Source organism: Serinus canaria, chromosome 8 (assembly GCF_022539315.1).
Source record: "Serinus canaria isolate serCan28SL12 chromosome 8, serCan2020, whole genome shotgun sequence".
NCBI lineage: Eukaryota > Metazoa > Chordata > Aves > Passeriformes > Fringillidae > Serinus > Serinus canaria.
This window is the reverse complement of record NC_066322.1, coordinates 2,128,450-2,142,531: the sequence shown is the minus strand read 5'-3', so window position 1 is coordinate 2,142,531 and position 14,082 is coordinate 2,128,450. Positions and strand designations below refer to the sequence as shown.

The 14,082-nt window shown below is 52.1% G+C and overlaps 1 protein-coding gene across 1 annotated transcript; it reads left to right on the top strand.

Moving 5' to 3' along the window:
• Positions 1-12,873: 12,873 nt before the first annotated feature.
• FOXD3 (forkhead box D3) lies at positions 12,874-14,082 on the top strand. Its single transcript, XM_030226569.2, has one exon. The coding sequence runs from the start codon at positions 12,874-12,876 to the stop codon at positions 14,080-14,082; it is 1,209 nt and encodes a 402-aa protein (XP_030082429.2).

Here is a 14,082-nt window from a genome sequence, read left to right as displayed (position 1 = left end):
TGGAATTAACAAGAGATCTTTTTATTGTTTTTTAAGGTCATTAGGCTGTGAATTCTATAATTATGGAAATTGTCAGTCCAGTTCTGTGGAGTGTTTGCTCCCATCCATAAGGTATTGGAATGTTCAATCAGTCTCTCTCGTGGGAAAGTTAGGTCATAACTGTAAGTGTACCAGCAAAATTGAATTAAGCAAAGAGATTTCATTAGTATTTATAGCCAGAAGGCATCTGTAAAAGTACAGGGCAAAGAAGTTATGTGGAAGTCAAAGGAGAAAAAAAAATGGGTTTCTGGTGACAAAGGCGAATCTGAAAGAGATATAAGTGTATAATGAATAAGAGCTATTGAGCGCTGCTCCAAGGAGGGAGTTGCAAAGATGTCAAATATTGATTTTCTTGTGTATGCCTTTGGACTACATATGTAATTGTTTGGATTTGCTGTCTTCATGATACAACAATATTTGTTGTTGAAGGTTAAAAAGCAGAGTGTGAAACAACCCAAAAAAGTCTGAAACGTGTTGGAGAATTATAATAATTCCAGCAGGAGGGCTGCAGGAGCAGAATGTGGACTTCAGAGCAAATAAACACTTTTATGACAGGCAGTTGTGTATTGGAAGTGTCTCTCCTGGAGCTGCAGAAACACACACTGGGTGCAGGGCCATCGAACCATATTGCATTTATTGATTGAAAATATACCATTGGCTTCTAATGAGTCTCTCCCAGTTTTTATACTGTGAAAATATTCTGAGATCAGGTTTATATTGCAGGCTGCTTGTACAGACAAATTTTGTGTGTGCTTTTGTACAGACAAATGTGATCCTCAATTGTGAGTTGTTTGTTGAGGAATGCCAGTGCCTCTCTGGGTCGCACTGCAGAGCTGAGAATGTGTTTTCTGATGCTGATTAACATCTCAATGCAATCAACCTCTTGAAATGTTTTCATCCTGAAGAAACAAGTGCACAAATCACCTTCAGAATTAGTCTTCTTTTTAATAGTGCTGACATGGAAATTCTTGATATTTCTGCAAGAGAGGGATTTGTGACTGCATGGAGTGACATTTTCCACATGGGATCCTTATGCTGGCATGCCAGCAATCAAATCTTCACTGGCAACTTTGTGCCTGATTCCAGAGGGATGTGGATTTCAACAGAAGAGAGATCCTGGAGAACTAAAAGCAAAGGGTGTCCCTGGAAAGTTGGAGACAACCCAAAAATCAGAGCCCGCCTAAATTATTTAGTCTCATTTTAGGTGATCAAGTTGAGAGGTGGGGTCTTTATTTTCAGAATCTGACAGAGTTTGACAATCAGCTTGTAACAAATTCCCAGTGAGGAGCAGCTTGGGAAAAGCCCAAATCCCAGCTGTAAACAAGAATAGGAATGGAATCAAGCTCCCAGTGAACCATGGCCGTGATGAATTTGGTGGCACAGCTCCCTTTGCTCTCCGTGGGGCTGCAAGTTCATCCTCACCTGCAAAGAGAAACTCCTCAGGGACCCAGGGAAATTTGCAGTGCTCCTTAACTTGTCTAAACATGCAGCTCTCTCAGGGGTGAAAATCAATCTGTTCCTAGTCCAGGGGTGTGACTTGCTGGTTCCTTCCTCATTCTGTCCTGCTCAGGGTACCAAGGCACCTCATCTTTCACCCAAGTCCCTGCTGCAGAGCCCTCCTCAGTCACAGCAGCAACTCTGCATGCTGGAGGTGTAGGGGGATCAGGAATTCAACTTCTTTCCTAAGGAAAGAAATCTGGAATATTTTGGCCTGACTGTCTCTCAGCTGGAGCAGTTTTACTCTGGTCCTCATGTGGTGTAATTCTATTTATTCCATTACCCACGACCATCAGTGAGATGGGATTTCAGCACAGAGAGCTGAAGAGATTTTCCCAGGGTTCTCCTAAAAAAGCTAGGAATTGGAGTCAACAACTCTGATATCCAAACCTTTACAAACTTCTCCAGACTATCCTATTGAGTATTTCCCTAAATTCAACAAATCATGCATAAGAACTCATCTTGAGGACATCTAGGAAACACTAATCAAAGCTAAATGTGGATTTGTTAATCTTTGGTGAAAATACTTTCTAATAAGGCACGTTTATTCCATGAAAATACCATTTCCAAACCTGCTAAACTGGGAAACTGCTTGATTTTTCAAACCCCTCCAAGAGTGGAGGGCAGGACTTCCACTTCTCAATCCCATGCCATCCCTTCTCCAACCCCAAATCCTGCTGCCTGTTCTGCCGAGGAGTGAAGGGGCTGGAAGTTTTTGGAGCCCTGCTGTCAGAGTACAATGTTGCCTAAGCAAGCATTAAGAGATTATGGTAATAATAGGTGTGCTTACTGCAAATAAAAGGTTTCATTAATCAAGCCATATCGAGATAAACCTGTCAGTGGACAGAGGAAACTAGAAATCAAACGCTGTGAAAGTTCTGACAGATTGTTAAATAGAAACCCTTTAAAACTGAATTTAATTTACTGTGATATTACAGATATTTATGCATCAATAGGCAAGTGCAGATTGAGTTCGGAGGTCAGCTCTGGTGCTTGAAAAATAAACGCACGGAATGAAACAGAAGGTGACAGTTACCTTTGTCAGAAATTACAGTTTATTAAACTAAATAGGAATCTCTCTCATCTGGTTTGTGTTAAGCACCAAGGCATGGGGCTGGGGGGTAATTTACTGCAGTAGATTGGTGAGGAGATAATTATGGAAACACTCCCCCCTTTTTTTTTAAAGTTGGCTTTATAAACTTTAGCAGAAGAAGCCAGGAACAAACATTGCAGCATAGAAGAACAGTCAGGTACCAAAGGGCAGCGAGCACAAAGACCTTTCAGCAAGATTATTCATGAGTTATGCCATTAAAATGCTGCTCTCCTGTCAGGCAGTGGGGTTTTATACTTCTATATTAGCATTTATTTAATTAATTTCTCCTCTTGAATTTTTTTTCAAGTTCTCCATTTTCAGATTCGTACCTTCCTCAGAATCAGGACACTCCTCTTCCTCCTCCCTCTTCCTCAGCTTCAGGAAATCAGATGAGCAATGTGAAAGAAACACAAATTTAAGGAGATTTCTGTCCAAGTAATTCTGGCAGCGAGTTGCACAAAGTTGTTTTTGAAGGGAGGTGCCATTCCCCTGGTCAGGAGCTGCAGCTCAGCCTGTTCCATGTCATTCTTTGAAGGAATAAAGATTGGTCACTGCAATGTCAGGGGCAGATAGAAAATAAAACATCATTCCCGTTCCTAGCAATTATCAAATCCCATACATACAATCTTTCCACCACTGGATCCATATCTAACATTAATATTTAACTTAAACACAACAGTTACATTGCTTACGTGGTTTGATTTCAGATGACTGAAATTTAAAGGGAAAATTTGGACCTAATAATGATCCAGCTGAGCCAACACCAAGGACAGAAAGAAGTCCTTGAATAAAAGCAGTCCTAAGTGAAAATAAGTATGTCAGTGCTATATGAGATGAACATATCTATCTGCCAGACTTATGTGAGATCATATCTAAATGCATGGCTCCAAAACATATAAGTATATTACATTTCACACACGTAAGAAACATGTAAATCATGCAGGACATGCTAGCTATAGCTATGCTGGACATATGTCCTTCCCAGAATGACAGCCTGAAAAATCCTTACCAACTCAGGGAAAAACTCCTGCAAGTAATTACTGCAAGGGAAGCAATGCTATGAGTGCAGTGGTTCAGGATCCAGCACAGCTTTTTGAGAAAATGCCCTTTTTTGCATGCAGAAGGAGTGCAGGACTGGGCTGTCAGTTATTAGAAGCCAAATTAATTAATTAATAAAAGCCAAAGCAGCAGGATAGTGTGACAAATCTCAGCCATGAGCCTCCTCTGGCCATTCTCTCTCCATGAGCAGTGTTTGTTAAACACCCACCAGCCCTGTTTCCAGCCTGAAGCCACTCAGGAGCTGCCTTTGCTGCAGCTTCAGTACAGGAATGACCATTGCTCCACGTCGAGGTTCACTCAGAAATGAAAATAAAATGGTAAAATCTATCAAGAGAAAGGCAGGAAGGAAGATATTTCATATATATGAAGGTGAAAATTTACCTTGCAAATTTGAAGAAGACCTACGTGGAAAATGAAGCTCTAGTTCAGCCTTGGAATATTGTTAACATGAAGCACATGTTTAAGTCTCATTAATTTACCTGGTTTAAATGCTATGCACCTTTAGGCACTGGAAGGGGCTCTAAAGTCTCCCTGGAGCCTTCCCTTCTCCAGGTGAGCACCCCCAGCTCTCCCAGCCTGGCTCCAGAGCAGAGGAGCTCCAGCCCTCTGGCCTCCTCTGGACTTTGTCCTGCAGCTCCACATCCTGATGGGACCCAGAGCTGGAGGTGGGGTCTCACCACAGAGGAGTAGAGGGGGACAATCACCTTTGTCACAGGAACCATGAGAATGTGCCCTGAGCAATGATCTCATCTGGGTTTTAAGGAGGAAAGCCACAAACTGGAAAGGTTTAAATAAAGCCAAGGAGCCCTCTTGTAACCATGGTGTGCAAGCCCTGAATGATCTGTGAGTATCACAGAGCCATTTTCACCAGGAAAAACACAAGGAGCAGCAAAAAAACAAGTAAAGCGGAGCCACAAGGGGTGTGAGTTTCCTGTCTGTGGCCAAGGGCTGGGGCAGGGATCACTGCCCACCTCCAGAACCTGCTCCAAGCCCTGTGGCCACATCCTGACCTCCTGCACCAGGAGCAGCCAGTCCCAGACTGGGCACAAGCCCAGCCCTGGGCAGGATTAAGATTTTTATCCCCAAGCAATACTCACTGCTCCTTAGCTGAGAGCCCAGACAGCCCTCTACCTTTTATTTATTTAAATGAGTTTACAAAGCAATTAAGACATTTTGGCAAATGCTGAGGTGCAGATTTCCTCCCTTATGATAGATCATTCCCGGGTTTTTTTTCCCCTGTCTCCTTCTGGACAGATAAATGTTTTCTGGTCCCACAGACATATTTTCTCTCTGCCCAGTTGCTCAGAATCCATTTAAAAATGCCTGTTGAACTCTTCTATCACAGAATACTTTAACAAGAGTCCCTAAATAATCTTTATTTACAGACTGCAAATACTGCCTGACCAGCTCAACATGTTTCATCACTTCCTCAGCTGGAATTCCTCTTGAAAATTCTTCTTACCTGAGCAAAAGGACAAAAACCAACAAAAAATAAAAATATTGATGTGTTTTATGGAATAAATACTTATTCTTCACATCCTCCACTTTTAATTGGAAAAACCACCCTTTAATGATTTTGGTTTAAGCTAAAACCCTCCCTGGTTTTATCTGTCCTGTCCTAGATAGGAGCTGAGTTGCCAACATGTGCTCTCAACATGGAAGTGCTGGAAAAGCTCATCCAGAAGCTTCTGAAATCAGTAGGGTTTTACAACATGCCCTGGAAGGCATTAAAAGGCTTTAATAAAATGTTTAATAAAATACCTCTAATAAGGTGAAGGATCTAAATGGAATTTGCAGAAATGCCCTGATGAATGAAGCTGATAAAGCTTCATGGGGGAAGGAATCTGCAGCTCTCCTGGAAGTGTGTTGCCCAAAAAAAATTAAAAATTTATGTTTTTTGGTCTTAAGAAATAGATTTTGGTGGGGGGGGGATATAAAGCAGGATTTTTTCCTTCTACAGCTGGCGCTTCTGTTTCCAAGATGTTTGTGGAGGTCACCAAGTTTTCATAGAAAAATTATGATCATTTAATTCTGTGTTTGAAGGTGGAGGAGGAAAATGTTGGACTGGCAGGTCAGGATGGCCCTTTGGTGACTGCCCATGCTCTGCCCTAAGCCAGGACTTGCAAGGGCTGAGCAATGCACATTTTCTTTCCCAAAAACAACCAAGAAGTCCCCTAGAATGTGTTACAGCGCTCTCCAGATAAGGAGCTACCTGGTTTAGCAGGTGAAGAGGTGCTTGGGGAGTTTTTGATAGAGAGATTATGGACCTGATTACATTAATACCTAACATGGGTTTTAACCTGCATTTTGGGTAAAATTCACCATTCTGCAGAAGGCCCATAAAAGGCCTGTGCACCACTTACGCTCCACCAAGGCCCCATTTGGATGGTGCACGTGGAGCTGGGGTGATGCATGGGCCCCGTGCCTCGGGATGGGCCCATCCCTGACCCATCAATAATATTCCACGAGTTGGGGAAAAATATTAGCAGAGTAATTTTATTAACAACAGCCATAACTCACCGCTTGTCTTGGCGCGCTTAATAAAGGGAATCGAGGGTGCTGTACACGAGCCAGAGGGGCGGCTGGCAGAGCTATCCTGCTAAAAACAAACAAACAAAGCCCTGGGAAGCAGGAGAGCACGTGGAGGGGGAGCTGGCTCCCACCAGTGTCCTGGCTGTGCTGAGGAATGCAATGAAATCAGCAGGTGGATCTCACGGGGTGGGGAATCTCACGGGGGTGGCTGTGAGTTAAGTGCTGCCAGGAGCGCTGGGGCAGCCCATGGAGAGCTCCCGGTTTTCAGCAAAGGGATTTCCTCCCAGCCCTGGAAATCCTCTTAGCGTCTTCGTTTGCATCTGGCTGGCCAGGGGAATAACTGAGAAAACAACCCTGCTGAGTCTCCCTCACACCTCCTGCCTACCTGCCAAGTCAAAACCCGCCGGGACAGTGGTGTGAAAGGAGCTGCCACTGCTGCCTCACTGTGGGTCCTCATTCTGAGTGGTGTTCCTTCTTTTTGTGTTGCATCCCCCTCTCTGAAGGCATGTCCCCATATTTGCTGCCGCACCGGCACCACTTGCACCATCCGTTCAGGCCACACGGACATGAAGGAAAAAATACTCTGTCATGTTGGTTTATTCAGATAATTAGGGGCGTTTTCAATAAATTCCCTCATTTTCACACAAAATCTTCTCTTCTGAGCCTATCCAGAGTGCTCTTTCCATCCCTAAATGGAGGAATCCCCAGATTTTGAAGGAGCAAGGGTGGCCTAAGCACATCCCTTCCCAGAGCAGCCATTCCCTGGGGGATGAGCTGGGGGTGTCCGTGTCTCACCCCGATATTGTTGCCGTGCATGGAGCAGGGCTGGGGGTTGCCCTGTGCCTCCCCCCCCAGCCCTGGTCAGGGTCACCCCTTCCCACCCATCCCTTCCCTCCACGAACTCCAATCAATCAAATTTAAAGGAATTTTTTTGCCTGTGAATTTTGCTCCAGTGTATTTGTTATGGCTTACAGTACAGGAGCCTCCTCCAGGGGCAGGGATGTGCCAGCGTGTTTAGGGGATGAGTTTTAGCCATTTTTTGGAGATGGCTGGGGATGTGAGCAGGGCCCTTCCAGAAATCAACACTGCTGCATGCCAGGGCTGTGTGGGACTGCAGAGTGGGTGCAGGTGCTTGCAGCCAAACCCGGGGATAAATATCCATTTGTTTAGAGTGGGGATTTGCAAAATGAGAATCTGAAGAACAAACGAATTTTGATTGAACGACTGCCAAATGTTTGGGTGTTTTTTGTTTTTTGTTTTTCAAATCAGGTCTCAGCTAACTTTGCAGCCCTCTTGCCCAAAAGGCAGCAAAGCTCCTCTGCTCACACAGCCTCATTTGCCTAATAATAATTCTGCATTTTAACTTATTTGATTAATTTCGCTCTCTCCTTGCTTTGTAAAGCACCCAAATCTCTAACCTGTACTAGGCTCCACTCTTCTGACCCTTTTGATTTTATTCTGTAGATCCCAAAGGATACCTTGGGACACCTGAGTGCTGCTGCCTGGTTTTGCCAGCTCCCCGGGATGTTTTCCTGCCTGTATCCAAGCCGGGGATGTCTCCCTGCGAGCCGAGCCGAGCCAGCACCGCCGGGTGCCCCTCCACCTGCACCCTGCCAGCTCCCAGGGGAGGGGAGGCGCAGAGGAGGCAATGACCAGCGCCAGGATTTGCCTTCAGAAAAACGAGCCCCAAACTGAAGGCGATTCGCGGTTCTGCACCAGCACGGCGTTTGGCTGGTGTGTAGATCCGGAGCAGGGAGAGGCTCCGGGTGCAGCCGCAGGGGCGGTGGGAGGATGGACACCGTGCGGGGCTGAGCCTCTCCCGGCCCCGACGGCGGGGGCTGCCCGGGGAGAGCATGTGCGGCTCATAAATGTGAACCGCACCTACACCCGCATCCCCCCGAGGGGCCGGGGGGGGTCCGTGCCTCCCCCGCCCGCCCGCGGTCCCCCGGGGCCGGGTGGGGAGCGGGGCCGGTCCCGCGAGGCAACCCCGGCACCTCGGTCCCGCTCGGAGGGGCGGGGAGGGGGTGGCGTGTGTGGATTTGGGGGTGTCTCCCAAAGGGGAAAAGGCTACAGGACGTGGAAAACTCGCGCCTGGTGAAAGCCAGGCTCAGCGGGAAAGGCAGGGCGCAAACAGCGCGGGGACACGCGGGCCAGCCGGGGGAGGCGCAGGATCCGCGGGGCACAGCCCCCGTCCCTCCGACAGCGCCGAGGGTGCGAGGGGAGATCCCCAAAGTTGCCTTCCCTACGCGGCCGCGCACCTCGCGCGGGGGAAAGTCCCGCGGCCGCGGAGCGCCGGCCGCCCCCAGCTTGAGTTTCCCTAAAGGGGAACTGGGGCTAAATAATGGATCGATCTAAAATTAACCGGAGGAATGGAAATGCTCTAAAAATAAGCCAGCAGCTGCCGTGGTCGCAGCCCCCCGCTCCCGTGGGGAAGGGGGAGAGGGGCCGGCCGGAGGAGGGGGCGCGGGCAGAGCCGGGCGGGCTGCGCGGGGCTGCGCGGAGCGATGGCCGCGGCTCTGCGCGGGTGCGGGGCTGCTCCGCACCTCGGCGCGGACGGAGCCCCCCCAAAACTCCGCCTCGCTGCCGGCTGCCGGCGCACCTGCGGGTTTTAATTTTTCTTTGTATTTCTCTATGTTCAATTCTTCTTATTTCTGCATGGAATCTCCGAAAGCCTTTGGGGAAGCGGCGGGTCGCTCCCCCGGCAGCAGCGGCCCGGGGCGGGGAGCGACCCCGGGGGCTGCGGAGCGTGTGCGGGAGCCGCAGCCGCGGAGCTGCGGGGCAGCGCCGGGCACGGAGCCGGCCCCGGGCCGCTGCGAGCCCCACCGCGCACACACACAGACACACACACAGACACACACACACGCACTCACACTCGCACACACCTCCTCCTCTTTCCTCCTTTTTGATCCACGCAGCGATCCCATATCCTCCCGGCTTGTCTCTTTTATTCTTTTGTACTGAGGCGCGTTGTCCTGGCCAGCAGTGTGAACGGGGGCTTTGTAAAACGGGACAGATAAAAATGAGCAACATCATATTGTTTGACAGAATGATCCAAAATGATAAAATGCCTTCTCCGGAGGGGGTGAAAATGGTGAATTCCTAAAAAACAAGAGCGTCGCTTCTCTCCTCAGCCTCCCTGCGCTGCTCGCCGTAGCCTAAAGGGATCTGCCGCCTGCACCAGCCCGGATCACGTCCAGCCGCTCTTTTCATTGGGAAGTCTCTTTTTAAAAGCCTTCATGTATTTATTTTTAAATAAATAAAGAAGGGGGGAAGCGGCTTCGGCTCGGGACCCCCCGTTCTCTTCGCGGCGAATGAAAAGCACAGTTTTCGAGAGAAAGGCTCGTTTTGATTAAATCTGACATGCTGCTGATAACTCCATGCTAATGTGAAATAATTAACATAATAGCCATAATTAAAAGCACGCTAACAATGCCATAAATTTATCACACAATTTTACTAGCTTTCTGCCCCTAACTGCTCTCTCATCGTTAATTAAACGTGTTGCCTTTTACAGAATGGATGTTTATACATTTCCAATACAAATAAATCCGAAACCGTTTTGGAAACATGACCAATTTCGTTTTACACTGAGGTCTGCCGGGTTTACGAGCGATTTATTACAATTAAAAAAAAAAAAAAAAGAAAGAAAAAAGAAAAAAGGATAGAAAGAAAAAGAAAAAAAAAAAAGAAACCAAACACCTGCAAATAGAGGCCTAAGAATAGAGGGGGAAAATTATATATATTTAATTATCTACATCTTTAGCGAAAAGCCCTGCCGAAGGGTGTTCCAGGCCCCGCCGCTCGCCCCATTTCAGCCCCGACCCCGGTCCTAGCGGTCGGGGGATGTCTGCGTGTCCCTGTCATGTCCCCTCCCTTGGATGTGTTTATTTTACAGGGATTTCTCACCCGCAGCCCCTTTCCTGCGAGCCCTTTTACCCCCGCACGTTCGTACCGAACGACAATGCTGGTTTAATCCAGGTCAGGTCAACGATTTATATAACTCATTAGTGAAAGTAATAGGCTTAAGGAGCTGAAAGGGGACACCTTTGGTTTCTCCTTCCTTTAAAACGATTACAGAAGCAGAAATTGCCCCAGCCCTGTCTTTCCTCCACAATCCCCCCCCACCCCCGAGGCTCAGCCTCCGGATTTATTTTTAACTCGCTTCGCAGCCCAGGATCTTGCTTTCCCATATTAGAATCAAATTGAGTTGTAATTAATTTCTCCCTCTCTATCATAACTTATTCTATCCTCCCTTTTCCCGTTGCGCTGCCGTGTCTCTATTTGACTCCGTATCGATCCGGACGATACAGTTTGTTTTTCTCCTGTTGCTAAATCTATCTGTCTATATGGGCGCCCACTTTCTATTTCTGGCCGTGTCATTATTGTGGGTTTCCACCTCCACGGGCGCTGCTTTAATTGTTTTATCGCTTTGCAGGACGCAGCTCCTGCTCCCGCTCACCTCCAGCCCTTGAACTTCCATGGATTCGGGGGCTCCCGGCTTATTTGGGGGAAACTTTCCTGATTTTTAATAAAGGTTTTCTCCGCCCGGGTGGGCTCCTGAATACTTTCCAAAGGGATGGGCTTCGAAATGCTGCCCTAAACTTCAGCAGGTGAAGGCCTGGGAGCCGCAGCAGCGCCCGCGGAGGGGCGCGGAGACGCGCGGAGCGGGGCGGCCCCGCTCAGCCGGCAGCCGTGATTGAACACGGGATTAGCACAATAGAGCCCTAATCGAGGGGAAACATTTCTTTTCACGCTAAGCACCGTAATTAATAATACGAATCAATTAATTTGACTTTTATTGTGCCGAAGAAAAGCGCAACAAATGGAACAGGGGGCTGCGGAGTTGGGGTTTTTCCTCCCTTTTCCCTGGGAGAGCCTTTGCGGCGCGCCGGGTGACACACAAGGCGAGCGCGTGTGTGAGCGTGTGGCTCTGTGACTCCGCGTGTGACAGCGGGCGGTGCGCGGGTGCGGAGGTCACGGGCGGCGGAGATCCTGTGGGAGACGCTCAAGAACGGAGCGCGGGGGGAAAGCGGCTCCGCTCCCGGCGGGAAGGTTCCCCCCACCCTCCCCCCCGGGGCCGGGCCCGGCAGAGGCTCTGCGAGGAGCCGGGACAGCGACCCTTCCGAGCCCCGGTGGGTTTGGGACAAGGACGGGAATGGCTTTCCCTGAACCAGCGCCGCTCGTAGGAAATCGTTGACTCCTGTGGCATTTCCCTAATTTAATTGTATTTACCGAAAGCGGACAACACGTGCGGGAAGCACCAGAGCGAAGGGCTCGGCGGGACGGATTAAAAAGCCAAACCCCGGGAGCCACCCGCGGCCGAGGGCCCGGGCGGGGGGTTCCGCACCGGGGCAGGGGTGGGCGGCCGGGCCCCCTCCCGCTCCGCCGGGCGCCTTTCCCCGGGCCGGGGCTTACCTGGGGCCGCGGCAATACGGTCCTCACATTCACACACACTCCCTCATTTCCTACTTTTTCATATGCTAAAGCCCGAAATGATTAAGTCGTTAACACCTCTGGAAAGAAAAAAAAAAAAAAGAAAAAAAAAAAAAAAAAAAAAAAAAAAAAAGGTAACCGGCTAAAAGGTTCTTTATTTATAGTTTCCCTTTATTATTTTACGTCTTTTTTATTTCTCCCTGCAACTAACCTAATAGATTAATCAATAGCTATTCTGTGGTCTTCCGTTCCCAGCTGGTGCTGCTGCCGCTGGAAAAAAATAATTAAAAAAAAAAAAAAAAAAAAAAGAAACCGACGGAAAAGTGGTTTCAAAGCCCAAACTTGGTGCTTTTAAGCGCTCCTGCGGCGGCGCATCCGCTGAGCCTGCGCTGCCGAGCGCCCTGGGAGCGGCGGCTCCGGGCCCTGCGCACCGAGAGCGGCAGCGGCAAGCCCCGGTGCGGCAGCATTTCCGCGGGGGCCGGACGGTGCCGGTATCGTCGGGCCCCGTCGGGGCGGGCAGAGCGGAGCCGCCGCGGATCTTTGTTGACAGTCCATGAAACAACTCGAGTTTTGCATGACTTCACAGCGGGGCGCCTGACGTCAGGCGGTCACGTGGAGCCGCCTCCGAGTATATCTTTAACGGGAAAGTAATCTATCAGGCAGTCGGGACCGCCGCGCTGCCAAAGTGGCGAGCGAGGCCCCGCGACCCCCGGCCTCCTGCCCCCGCCCCGCCCGGCCGCCGGCAGCTCCGTCCCCTCCCTCCGACGAGGGGGAGAAAAAACAGCGGCCAAAAAAAAAGCCAGACGAGAGGAGGAAAGAGGGAAGAGGAAAGGAAAAAAAAAAAACCAAGCCGGCGCGGAGGGCGGCGGAGCGGTGCGCGGCGCGGCCGCGGAGCGGAGCGGTGGAGCGGCGGCGGCCCTCGGAGCGGCCCCATGCGCGGCGCCCTCGGGCGCGCATCGCGGCGGGCGGGATCCGGCGGCGCCGCCTGAGCCCCGATGCCCGGCGGCGGGAGGTGACCGGGCGGCCAGTGCAGCCCCGCGGACGGGAGAGCAGCGGGCGCGGCCGCCCCATGCCCCGCGGGGACGGCGCCGCGGGGCGCAGCCGGGCCGCTCGGGTGTAGCCCCCGGGGCCGGTCGGAGGAGCGGCGGGAGCGGGGTGCGGGGGGAGCCCGGTGCGGGCGGGAGGCCCCGCCGCCGCCGCGCCCCGTCCGCCGAGCGGGGATGACCCTGTCGGGCGGCGGCAGCGCCAGCGACATGTCCGGCCCCGCCGTCCCGGCGGCCGAGGATGTGGATATCGACGTGGTGGGCGAGGGCGACGACGGGCCGGGCAAGGACAGCGAGGGCGAGGCCGGCAGCCCCGCCGCCCTGCCGCGCCTGCCGCTGGACGAGGCGGCGGAGCTGGCGCTGCCCGCGGAGGCGGGCGCGGAGAGCGGCAGCAGCGGCAGCGGGAGCCCGGCCGGGACAGCCCCCGGCGGCGCAGCCGAGGGCGGCAAGGGGGGCGGCGAGGAGGGGGCGAGCGGCGGCGGCGGCGCCGGGGCAGCGGGGCAGAGCAAGCCCAAGAGCAGCCTGGTGAAGCCGCCCTACTCGTACATCGCCCTCATCACCATGGCCATCCTGCAGAGCCCGCAGAAGAAGCTGACGCTCAGCGGCATCTGCGAGTTCATCAGCAACCGCTTCCCTTACTACCGGGAGAAGTTCCCCGCCTGGCAGAACAGCATCCGCCACAACCTCTCCCTCAACGACTGCTTCGTCAAGATCCCCCGGGAGCCCGGCAACCCGGGCAAGGGCAACTACTGGACGCTGGACCCGCAGTCCGAGGACATGTTCGACAACGGCAGCTTCCTCCGCCGCAGGAAGCGCTTCAAGCGGCACCAGCAGGAGCACCTGCGGGACCAGACGGCGCTGATGATGCAGGGCTTCGGCGCCTACGGCCTGGCCGGACCCTACGGCCGCCCCTATGGGCTGCACCCCGGCGCCTACACGCACCCCGCGGCGGCCGCGGCCGCGCTGCAGTACCCCTACATCCCCCCGGTGGGGCCCATGCTGCCGCCCGCCGTGCCGCTGCTGCCGTCCAGCGAGCTCAGCCGCAAAGCCTTCAACTCCCAGCTCAGCCCCAGCCTGCAGCTGCAGCTCAACAGCCTGGGCGCCGCCGGCTCCATCGTCAAGTCGGAGCCCAGCAGCCGCCCGTCCTTCAGCATCGAGAACATCATCGGCGTCCCTGCCGCCAGCTCGGCCGCCAGCGCACAGACTTTCCTGCGGCCGCCGGTCACCGTGCAGTCGGCCCTCATGGCCCACCAGCCGCTGGCGCTGGCCAGGACCACCGCGGCCATCGCCCCCATCCTCAGCGTGCCTACCAACATCATCGCGGGGCAGTTCCTGCAGCCCGCGGCCCCCGCCGCCGCCGTGCAGGCCAAGTGGCCGGCGCAGTAG